General features: G+C 42.8%; 1 protein-coding gene across 1 annotated transcript in view; it reads right to left on the minus strand.

Moving 5' to 3' along the window:
* Positions 1-1,440: 1,440 nt before the first annotated feature.
* The window catches only part of MSRB3 (methionine sulfoxide reductase B3), a 146,404-nt gene continuing 130,768 nt past the window's right edge, over positions 1,441-17,076 (minus strand). The window contains exons 6-7 of the mRNA XM_087814562.1: positions 12,940-13,037; positions 1,441-4,561 (exon numbers count right to left, since the gene is read on the minus strand). Of these exons, the coding sequence (XP_087670688.1) occupies positions 4,403-4,561; positions 12,940-13,037 (257 nt within the window). The 3' untranslated portion in view covers positions 1,441-4,402. The remainder of the gene's footprint in view (positions 4,562-12,939; positions 13,038-17,076) is intronic.

Below are 17,076 nucleotides of genomic sequence, written 5' to 3' on the forward strand. Positions count from 1 at the left end.
CTTTCCCACCCTATATAGGTCATGAAAACCTACTGGAACGGCTCTAAGGTTACAACAGAGCTCTATGGTGATACCAGCTCTCTGTGTACATGGCTCACCCTGTCTGTACGTACATGATCGAAATCCAGATCTGTTCTCTAGGTCTTGGAATTGCTGAGAGGAGCCCTGCCACGGACATCGGCAGTTCTAGAGAGGCAGCTGAGCTCCTCCAGGCAGCCCGCGGTCACCCAGGAATACTAACAGGAGTTAAGCTGCTGCTGGTTGACAAGGCTCAGCTAGTCCTTCAGAACAAGACAAATGAGCAATGGGCAAGAACTGAAAGACATGAAGCTTTGGGAAAACTGTTTGACCATCTCTGTAGAAAGACAACCAGTGATGACAAATCAAGCTATTTTGGGGGGTCAGGTAGAAATGCTTTTAAAATGAATATCAATTGAATTTTTATTCACTAGAAGTTCCAAGGCAGTGGTTCTCAAACTCGAACAAGAACCAGAATCACATGGCGGGCTGGCTAAAACACAAATTGTGAAGCCCTCCCTTGCCCCTCGAACTTCTGGTGCAGAGAGTCTGGGAGAGGGCCTGAAAATCTGTATTAGTAGCGATTTTTTAGGTGATACTGATGCTATAGTCTGCAGACCACATGTTTGGTGTGGGACCATTGTCATATATGTGGTCCATCCCTGACCTAAACATTGTTATGTGGTGCATGACTATATACAGACGCTCTTCTGCAGAGATGATTTTCAAGGTAAATTCATCTGTGAGTAATGGGGAACTCCTCCTGTGTTTCCTTAGAGACCAATTCTTGACAACAGTGTAAGTTTCCTAGTAAATTTTTTTTTTTTAATATGTCTTTATTAATTTCAGAGAGAGGAAAGGAAAGGGAGAGAGAGAGATAGAAACATCAATGATGAGAGAGTCACTGATCGAGCCCACAACCCGGGCATGTGCCCTGACCGGGAATCGAACCCCAATAGCCTGGATCCCAGGTCGACGGCTCAACCGCTGAGCCACGCCCGGCCGGGCCCTAGTAAATTCTTTAATGGAAACCTAGGCATCAGCATGGTATCATTCCTGTCGTTTTACCCATAGAGTTATGATGAAACTCCCTGAAGTCCATATTTGAAGCACAAAAGCATATACAAGCTGCTAAAGTTTCTGCTGAGGTGAGGTGAAGGCTGAGTAATTCTGCAAACATTTCCCTTTCCTCCACTCTTTTGAATCCCTGGAGGCCTTTCCTGGGGCCTGGGGTATGGAGAGTTGGACTCAACCCTACCGTCAGAGCCCCAGCTTGCAAAGGCATCAGGTAAAAGGCCCTCCTTGCAAACCACAGGTTTGTCAGCTGGGTAAGGAGGTAAACAGAGCAGCCTACTGCAAACCCCAGCGGACAGTCCATGTAGCTGTGCTAAAAATGAGGAGTCTTTAGGAATCAGATGAGAAAACATTTTTATAAAGAAATTTTATTGCATAATTCTTGTATACAATAAACATAAGAAAAGGGCTTTTTAATGAAAATTTCACATCATTTTCAAAAGTTTTGAATTGTTTGAAGAAAAATTATTACAAAGCTATCCAAGGCAAAAATAATATTTGAACTTCTGACCAAATGATAATCCCTTCAATCATGTTCTGTATTTGATAGCAAGACATTTCAATTCATGGAGAGGCTTTTAAATTACTGTCATTTGCATTAAGAATTTAAATGCATCTAAGAAGTGAAAAGTTTAAACACATAGAAATGTTCTCTAATACAATATATATGCGGCTTTCTTTGGATCTATTCTGCACGATTACCTGGACCTACTTTGTATACACCAGCAGAAACCTGCGTCTCCTAACGGTAGAGTAAGGGCTGGGCACAGAGAGGGAAAGTCCCCTGCATTTCCTATGCTAAATGGCATAACTCCCACAGATCACATACACCTCGCCATATTGACTCAGTTCATTGCACTCCATATCCTGCAAAAATAAATCTAGTGCTCGACAGCTGACATTATTGCTCACTGACATTTTAGTAATATATTTCCTTAACATAAGACAGAAATATACTGAAATTTGATACCACTTAAACTCAAAAGCAATCTGGAATCAAACCACATGCATACACCCCACTTTTTTTTTTCCGATGGATGTTACATTTTTCTTAAAGTTGATGCTGGGAAACGTGGTAGGATAAAAACTGCCTTCCCGTGAAACAAAGACTAAGGATTAGAAACAGAGTTTTTTGAGGGAAATGTTAAGCCCTACAATAAAAATGAAGGAACAATGAGAACCCAGAGTCTCTGGGGAGAGAAAAGAAGCCCCTCGTTTATCTTCCTTGTCTATCCCAACACTGTGGCTCGTGTCCAGCGGGCCCCAGGGCAGGCCACCACACCTAGCTGGAGCGATGTGAGAAGTGCTGCGTGTGCCCCCAAAGGACGGACTCACGCAGTGATAGGAAAGGTCCCGGGAGGTGCACTTCTTTGGCCGACTCCTCATGGGATCGTTGGGAAATGTGGGGGCTCCCTCTGTGAGGTTGGGAACAGCTTCTAGGACAGTCTGGATGCTGAGGCTTCAATGATCTTAAATTTTATATCTCATTTCTACAGGGGAGTGAAACCTGCAAATTCCCGAGCGACCCCAGGGCCTGAGGGGAAACACCTGGGAGCAGAGGGAAGCCGAGCATAACTTATCTGGAATCTCGAAGCTGCTGCATCCATGACAAGGGAGAGTCGCCGGGATGTCAGGGCCTCCCCAGGAAGCTGGTGGACACATAAGAATGTGGAGGTGACCACAATGACATCTCAATGTGTCACAACTTTTCATTTTAACTTCTCATTATTTCTTTAAGATTGTCAAGTGTCCCTCTTATTTTTGTCTTGGTGCATATGAGATGTCAATTTGTATAAGCTTTCAAAGATTTACAAAAATAGTATTTTTCAAAAACTACATTTCGGGATTAGCATTCAAGGCTACAGACACAAAATATGTCAGCCATAAACTGTACCTGCACACCTGGCGGCGGCGATATCAACTTGTATCACCACGGCTCATATCCGTGCACAATGACATCCATCCCACCAGACTAAATGTTATACAGCACCCAAGCAGGGCTTCTCAGAGTAAAACCAGCCATCCTGCTACAAAGAAAAATTTCTGGCTCTTAGCCCAACTGTTTCCATACCAATCAGCTAAGTCAACCTCCTCTCTGCTTCTTTCCATTTCAAATGCCTGGGTTTCAGCCTTTGAGGCAATTAGAACCAGATCAGTTTAATTTCACAACACTGATCTTAACTGTACAGCAAGATAATAATTTTGCCCTGAGAGTGTCAATTTTTTACAAATATTGTAGGTCCCGGTTTACGCATGAAAAACAGGCATGGAGAGGCTAAATGGCTTGTCTCTTGCCACACGGCAGATCAGTGTCAGGGTGGGACTCGAGCCCCTGGCTGTTTCTACATTAACCCCCATCCTCTTTCCTGAGTTCACCTGAACCTGTGCACGAAGTCCCTCCCTTTGGGGTCCGTTTGCTACGTGCAGGACCCCAGCTCTCCTGCATAATACTGGCTCCTCTGGTGCCGGGACAGCCTCTTTGGTCCCTGCTCTGTTCTCTGCCGCCCTGTTTTGCACAGCGGGATCCACCCGCACGCCCTTGCAGACGCAGCTGGTATTAGGCGTGCGGGGACGGGCTTAGAAAAGGCAACGGCAGGTGTTCTTCTTTGTGAACTTTGGGCAAAATGGGGCTCCACGTTTTACAGTTGTCTTACATTCCGGAGTTTTCAATGGAAAAGAAAATAAAGGCCTAACCGTGAGGTAATGTTTACTTCTCTGCCACAACACTCCCTGCGCTCCCTCAGATCTGGCAACAATTTAACATAAGGAAAGACTTTAGACCTTCACACCCTTTTAGTGAGAATAAACGACCTTAGCTCAAACTGTCCGCAAAGCTAAGCAGCCTCGGGAGACGTCACCCCATCCTTATCTGTGCACATGCCTCGGGCCATGTGTCTCACAGGTCTCCGAGCCCTGCGCTCCCGCACCTCAGCTCTGGGCCCTGCAGTGCGCGGGAGATCTCAATTCTCACGTCTGAAGACCAAGCACCTCTGCCTCTTAAGCAAGCGGGGGAAAGTCTCAAAAGCGGCTGTATGTGTGAAGAAAACTATGCCCAATGGTAGGTACTGAAGCGGCTTGTGAAGAGGTTTCACGGAGCTGTCTGGGCGCGCTAAAGTTATGAACGGTTCCCGATCTAGTCAACGGCAAAATGCATTGTGGCCAGGGCCCCTGTTTAAGCAAAAGGAGGAATATATCAATAGCACAAAACTGCCCCTATATTCTTTTTTAAAAATATATCTAAGATAGATAATTCTGAATTCTGTTAATAAGCTGCGCGTTAAGTACACTTGTTTCCATCGCGTCCGGGCCTCTACAGCTCTGTCTGGTCGGCCTGGGCCGGGCTGCTGGCCGCAGGGCCGTCGGCGCCGCGCTCCGCAGGCGCGAACGACAGGGAGGCCGAGTTTATGCAGTATCTTTTGCCGGTCGGACGGGGCCCATCGTCAAAAATGTGCCCAAGGTGAGCGCCACACTGAAAGAGAAGAGCAAAATGTAAGTGAAAAGCTGTACAAAGCAGGCTTTGAGAGGAACCCACAGTGAGCAGTTTAAATGGATGACCAGCCTGCAGAGAAACGATGGAAACCATCGCGGATGATTTCTAATCCGCCCGTCAATAGCTGCAAAGATGGTTTCTGGCAGGCTCTGCACCACATGCTGAGAAGAAAAAACACGAGAATTGTGCATATCAGAAATCATTTAGGAGCCACTGTATTTTTTGATCTGTGAAGTCTCTCAGCCAGCTGAAAAATGACTGCAGTAATTTTATGAATTGAGTTGACCCTTGATCTCCTCTTGTAAGAAACATGGCAGAATAAAATCTCTCCCCCCTGGCATTACTTTTGGCTTTGGATGGGTGGGTTTCAGATATGCAGAAGTCCACTGTAAAAGATACTGTTTAACTGGCCGTGACGGAGGTGATGTTTGCTTTCATGGGCAGTAAAACTTAACATCAGAGAAGCACTGGATGTTCTCAGAACCCAGCAAAGCAATGGTGAGGCTTGAGGCATTGGTCACGGTCGCCAGGACTGCAAGTGTGGCGAATGCAAACATCGCTAATCCACAGTCTTTTTTTTCTGGCTTCCAATAGGTGGAGTGGGATGCTGGCTTCTTTACTCGAATGAACTGTATTATTATGTGAAGAAGGAATAGCTCTTTAACTCAAATCCATGCTACTGACTATCCAAAAAGCTGGGGAAGGAAAAGAGGCACAGAATCCAGACAGAGGCAGGAGGGAAGATGGTTCTGATGGTGTTTAAGAGAAATTTAGCCCAGAGAAAATATCTCCAAAAAGGCTGGCTCACTGAATGAAGCCCTGCGCTGACCGCTCTGAGGCTGGGGATGACCGGCTCCAGGGGACCACAGCGTAAGTCAAACTCACCTATCTCCTTCCCCTTCTCAGCAGGGACAGGGGTGAAGGATATGGAGACGTTAGCACACCACATTCAAACAGGTTGTGAAAACACATCATTCTCAGGTGACAAAGAAACCAAATCCTGGGGCAATGATTTCCATTCATTCATTTAGTACGTACTTATGGAGCGGCTGCCAAATGCAAGGCACTGTCCCAGATTCTGGAGATACAGAACAGTCCCTGGCCTCATGGAGCTTACATTATAGTGGGAGAGAGAGATAATACGTACACAGGGACACCAAGGAACTGTAAAGTGTGGTAGTGGAAATAAATGCTAAGGAGAATAAAAAGTAATATGAAGTGTCAGGGTTGGGGGCTGACATTTTAGGTACGGGGGGTCAGGGGTGGCTTTCCTGGGGTGACTGTGGTATAAGAGCCTGAAGTGAAGGAGTGGATATCTAGGGAAGGGCATTTTGAACATATGGAAGAGTCTAGAGTTAGGGAAGAATATGAGAGAAGAGGCATATAGATGACTTATTAATTCTTCTCACTGCTTGTCTGGCGTGTAAAACACTTATAAATTGCAGAAAAAGAAAGTAGGAATTGACAAGGGCATAAGACTAGGATACCGAATGGAGACAGTGCTCGTTACAATGGAAAGAGTTAGAATCTCAGTTTCCCCATTGAAAGTGCTGAACTCGATTTCCGAGGGCTCTCTAGTTATTAATAAAGAGCACAAACAGCAAGTTCGGCTGTGTGGCACTTCCATGTTAAAAGTGCATCCTTATTTCACTGCCAGCATACTGTGTCAGCTTATTAAAGAACTAAAAATGAACCCTGAACTGATTTGATCTATTGCCTGGAAAATATGAAACAGGCCTAAAAAACAAATCTTGCATTATTTTACCACATTCTATGCAGGTTTAGGTAATATCAAGGCTGACAGCTCAGATTGCTTTTCCTTTCTATAAACAATTGAGGCCAAATTTTCAGGCATCCGCAGCTAAGATGCACCAGTAAAACGTACATGTGCTTGCCCAATGGACAGGAAAACACCTATTTCTGCCTGCCAAGTAGTCAGCACGCAGGCCAACGGGAACGAGCACTCTCGGTGACCAGTGTGTGCACAATTACGGATGGCACATGCAGGTGACCAGTGTGCACAATTGCGGATTGCACATGCAGGCGACCAGTGCACACAATTATGGATCACACACGCAGCTCCAGCACTTTGATCACTTGGCATCTGAGGGGTGGGGTTTCACATAAAAGACTCAGATAGTTTTTTGGGTTTTTTTTAAATGAGTGAATACAGCTATCTGGGCAAAATAAACGATATTGCCATTATCAATCATCTCTTGGGCATATTTAGAAAACAGTTCCATTTACCTTACTCCAAAAATAAAGTACAGTCAGGATATACTTGGAGCCACTTAGAAGTATTTGTATGGTCCTCATTTCCCAAATCATTTGTAAAAATTCCAAGTTATAGTAATTTAATCTGTTGAACTGAGTTGGGTTTTTGGTCTGCAGTTTCATCTGCTCAATCTGGAACTAGTCTTTTTGTTAAACAGAAAGGAAAACACAGATTCTAGATGTCCCTAATCCAGGCAAAAGACAAAGGGAGGGGGATAGGAAGATAAGTTATATTCAGGAAAAGGCAACAAAAATCACTTGCAAATAATTATAATGGGTTGGGGATGGGGTAGAGAAATCTTCAGAAAAGGTGTAAAAATGAGAACGATAGCGTCACCGTGCTTGCCACAGTGCTCTGGAAGAGTCACACCCAGCTCAGCTAACTGAGAAAGGAGCAGCACCGCGAAGCACAGCAAGGCGTCCTTTTATGCCGGTGCCGCCCACACCTGTCCGCCCGCCTGCGAAACTGAGAGGCCATTTGTAAAAGGGAAGCCTAACCACAGGGCACCGGGGCTGCGTCTTCCCAGATACTTCCAGTCTCACATGAAAGACTACTGCCGGGTTTCTTTTAAAAGTGCACAAGCCCTGAAGGCTCCTCCCGGAGAACGCACATGGAGCCCATTCTTTCCAGCTCCTACCCCGGGCCGAAGGCCGGGATGATGAATGGAAGTTGTCAGTGATGCGTTGTTTCTTTTGCCGCCTGCGAGGTCTGCCTTCCCGGCCCCAGCCAACTGGCAACGTGTTGGGACCTCTCAGAACACCTGGTTGTAACTGAAACAAACTAGTTGCCCAATGAAGAAATCTCAGAAACCTGCTGTTAATGATTTATTTCAAGGTAGAATCTTTGGTGTGCATTTTGAACGTTGTTTTAAAATGATTATGTATTTCTGTATTTTACAGGTAAAATACAAACTGACTATTCTAACACTCATTCTGGAGAAGCAGGAGATAGTGTTCAAAAGAAAAAAAATTTTTATTCCCACAAAAATCCTTTATCACCCAAGCATCTCACTCAGAAAAGCTGGCAACTAAGGAACCTGAAGAGAACCAAGGAAAAGGACAACCCCCCCCCCCGCCCAGAAAGAAAAGTGATTGAGCATCAAATTTAACATAATTCCTTAAAATCTGTGTGCATAAGCAGCACAAATAGTGCATTCAACACAGCTACATACTTCTGCACTGATGTATTTCCAACTGTCCTCGGGGGTTTTCTCCCAGCTATTCCTAGGATGTTTGGGGCTTTATTATTGTCATTTTCTCTTAAGTGTTTGATCTACAAGATGAAGTAGTTTCAAAGCAGAGCTTTTACACTTGGGCACATGGGGCAGGATGGGAAGGAGAAAAGAGTTTTAAGAAGAAAAGCAATTTACTTTGCCAGTAGTATCCTGTTTTCTCCCACCGTTATTGAAGACACTTGTGTGTAAGTAGGGGCTCTTTTCCTCTGTGCCTATGATATTAATCTTTTGCCAAGGAAATGATTGTAAAGTCACCAGTTTAGCATTATGACTTTACTGAAAGATCAAGAAAAAGAGAGATGGGCTGTGAGTCTGCAACCCTATTGTAACACATGGGTATCTTTAATCATCAGCAATATACGAGTTGTCATCTGCAAAAGATTAATAAGGTTTGGGGTTTTACCAAAAACTGCTTAACTTTTGAAAAATACTTTGTATTGGTGGATATTTACCTTTCTGTTGATTTGGCTGAGTTAGGAGAAATTAATAATGATCTAAAACAAGCTTAGGGGCTCTACCATAGATTCCAGCAGTAATAGCAACAGCCATAAAGAGACTCCAACTTGGGTAAACTCCGGGATCTGATGGTTTCCTTAAAGATTGTTACAGAAAGTTATGTGATTTATTGGCCTACCATTTGCTTCAGATGTAGAAGTTTGATCTAAAGAAGGAAGCATTTCCAGGAGGGGCCTTACTTCTCTGAACTATAGCTTTAACCATGCAACTCTTACCTCTTTGCACTGAATTTAAACTCCTGACAAAACACTGGTTAACCAGCTGGGGTTGGAGGATTAGGGAGAAGCTGTCAAACAATTATCCATAGCAGTCAGTGCAACTGGAATAGAAGCAGTGTGCTTTATCACTAACTGGAAAATGTAAATTAAATGAAATTAAGGAAAAATCTTTATAACTGAAAATTGTTAGGAAATTGCTACAGCCAGTAGGAAGGTGCCTGTGCCCACCTAAAGTGGACACATTTAAGATAAAGATCCTCTTTGGAAGAGATAACTGGAATGTAACTCCTCAACTCTGTAGGTAGAAGGGTAAAATATATATATATGGTTGCCACACAAATCAGAATATAACAGTGTCACCCGTTTCCTCCCCAGCAGGGACCCTGCTGAAGTCAGTGAGGAGTCTCTGCAGCCCCTGCTTGTTTTCCAGGCTGTTACTTGAAAGATCCAGCAGGGAGCCAGGCTTCTTACACAGCAAGTCTTATAGAACAGCCTGACTGCACTTTTCTCCAAAAAGTGAGGATAGTACTGAATTGAGCTTAACTTTCTCAGTAAAATGTTACTAAAATATTGTTACCTAAGAAGTCACTGGACACCTGGGAAACTATAATGCAGTGTAAAGAGGTAGTGGGTTATGGCTCCCAACATGTTTGCAATTTCTACCCAAGTATAAGGCCTAATTCACTGCATATCACCATTAAAAGAGAGAGAGAGAATAAGAATCCTAAGTATTTCAGCAAGAATTAGGGACCAGCCCAGGTGAGGCGGCTCAGTTGGTTGGAGCGGTGTCCTGTACACACCAAAAGGTTGCAGGTTCCATCCCCGGTCAGTGCATGTAAAGGAGGCAACCAACTGATGTTTCTTTCTCACACTGACGTTTCTCTCTCTCTCCCCCTCTGTCTAAAGCATGTCCTTGGATGAGAATTGAGGAAAGAAAAAAAATGATCAGGGACCAACAAACCAAAAAACATATCTCCGTATTGCCGGGCAGGCAGGCTGAGTCTACGGGCTTTGTCCGTGGAGGCTCGGTGCATCTGTGTAAGCTGGCAGTGCAAGAGGCTGTGAAGATACGAGGAAAGAAGTGCTTCCCGTAACAGGCCCAACTGAGGACGTCTCTGCGACGCTGCAAGCCTCTAGGGGAGTCTTCACAGCACAAACCGCATCGACGCGATTCGGTCCCGACACAGAACAAGACAGGTGGGTTCAAAATACCGTAAGGTACTTAGAAAGAGGCGTTCCCCACACGCTGTCGTACCAAAAAGGAAACAAAACAAAACGAAAAGGTGGGAGAAGTCACGAGCAGGAGAAGAGGCTACACAAACTGAAAGGACAGAAGGCAAAAGAAGATAAGCTGATAGAGAGAACGCGTGTTACGAATGAGACACTAGGAAGTAAAGCACAAGTGGTTACTCTGGTATGGAAACCATTAAAGCAGTTTGTGTGTTTTTTTCAAGTCAAGATAAAAAGGAAGAATGAAAAAAATGGAAAAGGGAAAACTAAAGGGAAATGTAAAAAAGAAAAATAAACTTGTGCGTGAAACACAAATTAAAAGACAAAGAAGCTGATGTGAAGGGGACACGGCGCACTTAACCCAGGGCGCTCAGGGCACCCGTGTGCCAGACGCCCTGCTCTGCTCACCTGGGTGGGGAAGCATCCAGCAAATGTATCATTTTGGGGGCTGGAACCCAACTGTTTTATACATAAAACTTACTTTGCAAAGCATGTATTTTTACACATGCCTTAGAGGAACAAATTTCCTTCCCTCTTCTCTTTAAACTTCAGATTTTCATTTAAGAATGGCTCAAACACTTTTTAAATATGAGAAGTAAAGGTGGTGGGAACACAGGCTGAACGGAAACAGGCCCGTGTTACTTCTTCACCCCCCAGGTGATAGAGTAACCATCCCCCGGGCTCTTCACCAGGGGCTGAGAGCTACGGCTGGGTGAGCTTGACATCTTCTGTGAATTCTGTCTAATTTTGCCACACTTTGTGGGCTTCACTTCTCTATGGTCACCTTCCTGGTCTTGTCTTTACTACTACTGATGTTATCACTGTGGCTGGCACAGAGAAAGGAGAAGTTTATTCCAACTGTGAATTTTAAGAATTAGTCACAAAGGTATCAGTAGGGCCTTCAGGAAAGTTATCTTTCTTATGCCTCACTTTTTTCTGTGCCTTTTCTATTCGGTTTTCATGGGATTCAATGTTTGAAAGTGGGTTCTAAGCGAAAAAGGAGAGTAGCAGTCATTAAGGCATCCGAAAGAAAGAAAAGAACTATTAGCCTTAAAAGAGGCTTACTAAGTATTATGTATGTGCCTAAGTTATAAATTACTATGTACCATCCTACCAAGTTACTATTTTGTCAAATATTTTAGATTCCTGGGTAGTCATAATTTGTTTTTGTGGCAGTTATAGAAATATCAATTAAAGTTCAACAGGATTCAAAACTGAATTGAGTTAAACTAACTCTTGAGGGATCATAGGATTTTTTTTCTAATTTCAACGCGACTATAGTGCATCTATCATCTATCTATCATCTATCTATCATCTATCTATCTATCTATCTATCTATCTATCTATCTATCTATCTATCATCTATCTATCATCTCTATCAATTTAAGCATTGTAAAGAGCTCCGGAGCTAAATGCCCAAATTCAATCTCAGTTCTGCCTCTTAAATAAACCTATGTAAGTTTACACTAATGTAACTGTCCTCCCTGTACCTCAGTTTCCTCAACTGTAAAATGAGAGAGAATGAAAGTATATAACTAGTAAGGTTATTGTGAGTATTAACCAGAGGAGCTTTTAAAAATGCCAATGTTCAGGCCTCACCCCAACCAATTAAATTAGAATCTCAGGAGGGAGACCCAGCTTCACAAAGTTCCACTAGCTTGCATAGAGACTCATATCTGAGAAACGAAGAGTGAACTGAAAATGTGACTTAGATAAAATAAGAGCCTGCTTTGCAAAGGAGAGAGTAGCTCCCATATTTGAAGACAGTAAGCTTGCCAACCTTATTTAAAAAAAATGAAAACAGAAATTCATCAGATGGTTAGGGTCAAACCAATCTCCCTCCCCACTTGGTGGTAAATATGCCACCTACTCCCTAAAACTCTTGTGCCTGATGGAGGGGGTTAAAGGGCAGGTAGAAGAATGCTGAGGGAGGCCCACATGGCAATCACTTTGCTATTTCAGCTGCCTGACTGTGCCCCCTTTACCTCTGATATGTGCAACAGACATCCCCCAACAAAACACTCTGTGGTATCAATGAATTTCAGTGCCACGATACACAGACTTTGCATTTCACTCATTCAAAGCAGATAAGAACAGGCCTGCCCGCTACAGAGTAGAGTGCATGGTTGCTCTTATTCTATATGCCGGAAGGTTCTGGCTATTTCTCTAGGTTTAAGCGCCGAATACCTGCATATCCAAGTCTCTTGACTGGGGTGCCGATGAACTATTTTTGCGCCTCCTCAAGGCACACTCATTCTCTCTCTTAGAGCAGCACAGTCAGTTTGGTGAGAGCAGAGTAACGGGAACTAATCAGAACATCCCTGGAAACGAGAACTGGTCTACATTCTTGGAGAAGTAGAGGAGAAATCACCCTATCCCGTATTCCCACCCTCCGTGCATACAGCCTACCACTGAACTTCCTCTTCCTACCGCCATTCTCCACCCTCCCCACTCACACCGAGCCACGGAAAGCTGCTTCTGGGGTCTCTGTTCACTATGTTTGGATCATTGCCATTAGAGGTAATGCGTGCACAGAACTGCAGGGAGAGGAAGGTGGTCTAAACATCAGATGATGTAAGGCCACAAAATGAAATCTTCATTCCCCACTCTACTGTCAACTGACAATTTTTCCTACCAATGATTTTGTCTAATCATGTTAAAGCCAACGACTGACATGGAATTGGACTTGCTAAACACCTGATGGCTGAGGTACCATTAAGACTTCGTAAGAGACTTCATGGCGGTCGTCTGCCCCTTTTGTGACCATTCACTTGGAATTAATTGGTGTATTTAGCAAAACCAGGAGTCTTGGAAGCCTTTTCAATGAAGAGTGAGCACTGTATTTTTGGGGTTGGCAGTGGAATGGTGGGGGGTGTTAACTGACCTGAGAGCAGCTTGTCTCCACCCTGTGCATCCCGTAGGAAAAGTCGTCTGTGAGTGTGATTGCGTCAGAACTGATCACATCGTGGAATGAAGGCCAACCTGGGGCAGAGCAGGCACAAGAACCCAACCGGAGAGAAGAGAGATACAAAGCCTTGGGTTAGAACGCAAAACTCATGCTTACATTTTTCAACCTGAAAAAAAAAAGTTAAAAGCTGAAGGCTAATATATTTTGCAAGAGTGCAACTAATTTTTAAGAATAACCTTTTCCTCACATTCAGATTACAGTTGCATTGGGATTTTCTGTTTCATGAGACATTCTTAGACCATCTAGTAGTTTTCTAGAGCATCTTTGGACTTATAAAGCTCCCTCTCACCACTTTCTCTTCTTTCTCTTACCTTCAGGGTCACTGGGCACAGCCCTGAAGCACTATGAGTTCTAAAATGTGCCATTTTCCAAAATACAGTTTATCCCACACCTCTCTAGGAAGCATTCTTTTTCAGCACTTAGTTTGGATGGTTAAAATACTAAGAATATGGATATTTAATTTCTTGGGATGGGGGTGTATCTGGAAAGCATTGCTTCTATCTGTTTTAGGGGCAGGAGGCTTGCTCGCTTCATAGGAACAAGTCATAGAACAGTGCTCTTCAGGCATATCTGGGTAGCACCTTCTCTCATAGCATCTTGTTCCAATTTTCATTTATTCTAATGATTTTTAAAATATGCACACAGCTTTAAGAAACTCGATGGTAAATGGACCATAAGATTGTACAAATGTTTATGAGTGTAAAGTCAGGTTTTATGTTCAGTACTTATGGACCATAAGATTATACAAATGTTTATGAGTGTAAAGTCGGGTTTTATGTTCAGTACTTATGGGCATGTTTTTACATGTTTCCAGAAAATATGTCGGGAGTTACTGAGCTGAAACTTGCATCCCCAAAATGATGAAAGAGGTGCAATGTTGCTGAATTGCTGGTGCAATTTTTTTCTTTTTCAGAAGCCAAATTTATTCCTGCAGAAAGGAAGAAACCCTTTAAAAACATGGTGCTTTGTGTTATTACACCTAGTGAAAGAAAACAGAATGCAAACTTCAACAATACTATTTCCAGTTTCAAACAAAACAAATTAGCTCAGGCCAAATTTTTATAAGAAACTCTTTCCCAAGATCCCCATCCCCCACTACACAACAATACAGCTTTCACAGTCAGTGCTAGACTTAACCCCCAGCCTTTGAACACTTTCCAGTTCCTTGATGTGAGTTCAAGATTGCTGCAAATCACCAGGAAAACCTTCCCCTTCTAGTTGTAACATTCCACCAAAATTAATTATGCTAAGACACACTAGTCTTCTCTAGAAAACTCAATTTTCCCTAGTGCCTAAATTCTAAAGAGAATCTGAACATACTCCGGGCTATAGTATTTGCTCTAGAATGATTACTTGACACATTCAGCTGTTGTTCTTTGCTTAGTGACAGAAGTGCCAATTGCTAGTAAAGAGAGGTTTAATGGTCACGTTTGAGGACACTGAAAAATAATTTATGGAAAGAATGAGAACATTCTGTATTTTTTAACTGCCCATGTCATAATTCATTTGATTGCGGTTTATGACAACTAATATTATGGGGCACATAATTGATCCAATAGAAAATAGGTAAAGAATTAGGAGTGGGGGGTTTTAATTTATTTGAGGGAGAGAGAGAGAGGAAGAAACAGAGAAAGAGAAACATTGATCTGTTGTTCCACTTATATATGCATTCATTGGTTGATTCCTGTATGTGGCCTGACTGGGGATCGAATGCACAACCTTGGAATATTGGTACGACACTCAAACCAACTGAGCAACCCAGCCAGGGCTTGTTTTATTTTGTTCTTAGTTTACCATAAAGCTGCCTCTATTCCTTAATCACAAAAATTTTCCTATTTCTAGAATTAAAAATAGGTACTGAGAAATGTGTATGTGTGTACATACATATATATATATAGACGCGCGCGCACACACACTCACACACACACATATATTCCCCGGCCATGCTACCCTGCATCAAATATACCTTAGCGCTGCTCGTGTCCCTGGATTGTGACTTCCCTGTTTCTGTGCCCTCCTCCCTGACTAGGTGGCGAGCACCCTGAAGGGAGAGTCCGGCTCGCTGACCTGAGTGTTCTCACTGCCTATCACGAGTACCGCACAAAGACACAGCTCAAATGTTTATTAAATTGATTTCCAATGACCCTTAAACAAAAAAATTATGCTACCTCACAGAGTTTCACAAAAGAGAGAAAATATAATCATACTCCTTTTTTACCGACTAGACTAAGAAATTCCAACGCTGGTTTCTCACTGGAGTATGCCACTTGGCTCAGTCATTATACTTAAGCCTCTCTATGTAGGTGAAGTAGGCTTACTATTTATTTAGGATGGTAAGAACATGAAGATGGTTTAGGTCACTCACCTACAGGGCTGGAGGGAGGAGGGGAACAGAGGATACGTTACAAAGGCAGGAAGGAGCGCAAGAGCCAAAACTAGAATATGGGTATTCTGACTTTAGTATAGGGCTCTCTTCTGATGTTCCACTTTCACCCTCAACAAAAGGCTGAGAGGTCATTAACTTGAACACTCTAGCAGGAAGGAGGTGGCAGGTTGTCTGGATTAGCTGGTAGTTACACTTATAGGCCTCACGACAGAAGCAGACGATGGATGTATCTTAAACAATACTGATTCTCTCACCTTCTAATGACCAAATTGTTAAAAGGGAAGGGAGCAAACTGCTTTCCAATGCACTATTAAACCATATAGCTATACAGTTTGTAACCATGAATTAAATATTTATAGAACCTTCCAGAAGACTATGCTCAAGAACTGAGTAGAGGTTCTCAAAAGATTTCAATGTTTCTGGGAAAACTGTTGACACTTGGTTTATTTGTTGTTTATCATGGTGTTATTTAAACATTGAAAGAGTCACTAAAAAAAAAAAGAACATTTCAAAACTCCCTAAAACTTACAGTGTCCCTTTTCACGGTATTAGAAATGTAGTTTTCAAGATAGAATATTCAACCTGTCACCCAAATCTTAATTAGTGGGACTGCCAAGAGAAACCACGTTGAGGACTATAACCCCGTGTGATGAAACCAACACATTTCAAAAGACAGCCATGGCCAACTTCACCAATGAGGTCAACACAGGAGAATGCTGAGTTCTTTTGCTAGGTCTCAAAAAAGTGCAGCTCTATAGAAAGAGAATCCATCAGAAAGGTAAGTCCTATTGACAATCAAACTAAGAAGGCCCTTCACGCAGGAATAAATTGTCTCATGGCAGAGAAGCCACGGTGATGACAGCACTTTGAAAGCGGAATTCCCTCATCATGTGAAAATATTTAAAGGAGGAACTCTTCACTGCCGTAAAAATCCTCAAAGGAAACCCTGCCCCCACTCCTACTAATAAGGAAAGTGCTTCAAAGGGTGATAGGCAAAGACTGAAGCAATCTGGGTCTTGTTGAGAAAACTATCTTGAGCAAAGGGGGGCGGTGTTTATGTCAGTTCTGACATTAAAGAAAGATCACCCATCCTCCTTTCTTTAGGATTTCCCTTTTGGTCTTCTCATCTAACAAAACATTATTAGCTTTGGATGCATTCCATGCACTTTTTAAAAGAAAAGCCGATTGAAAACCTGTATAAACAGTTGGTTCATCCCACCCCCAATACATCCCTTTGTTTCTACTAGATGAAGTTGGATTTGGGTATATTATACTATAAACTGTACTTTTAAAGATACCAGCCTATTGTTATCAAGAATATCTTACATTCAATAAATAGTTCCTGCCCTTGAAGAATCCTCATCTCCAGATACAAATAAATACAGGTACTACCATTAAAGCAGACACGCTGGAATGTGGCAGTTCTGCTTCAGTTTTATCCAACCATCAGGCCAAATTAACCTGCAGACATAACTTCAGACTGCTGGCATAACGTGAAGCAGGTCCAGAATATATCCATTTACATCTCAAATATAAGGAGCAAGTGATCCAGTTAATGATGACACTATGTTCTGGGTGCTCGCTAACATCTACACTAAAATGAATTTTTTAAAAATTGCAATAGAAAGAATTATCCCCTTTCACTCATAATGTGGCTTAATTAAAGC

This window comes from Miniopterus natalensis, chromosome 2 (genome assembly GCF_054644295.1).
Source record: "Miniopterus natalensis isolate mMinNat1 chromosome 2, mMinNat1.hap1, whole genome shotgun sequence".
Taxonomy (NCBI): domain Eukaryota; kingdom Metazoa; phylum Chordata; class Mammalia; order Chiroptera; family Miniopteridae; genus Miniopterus; species Miniopterus natalensis.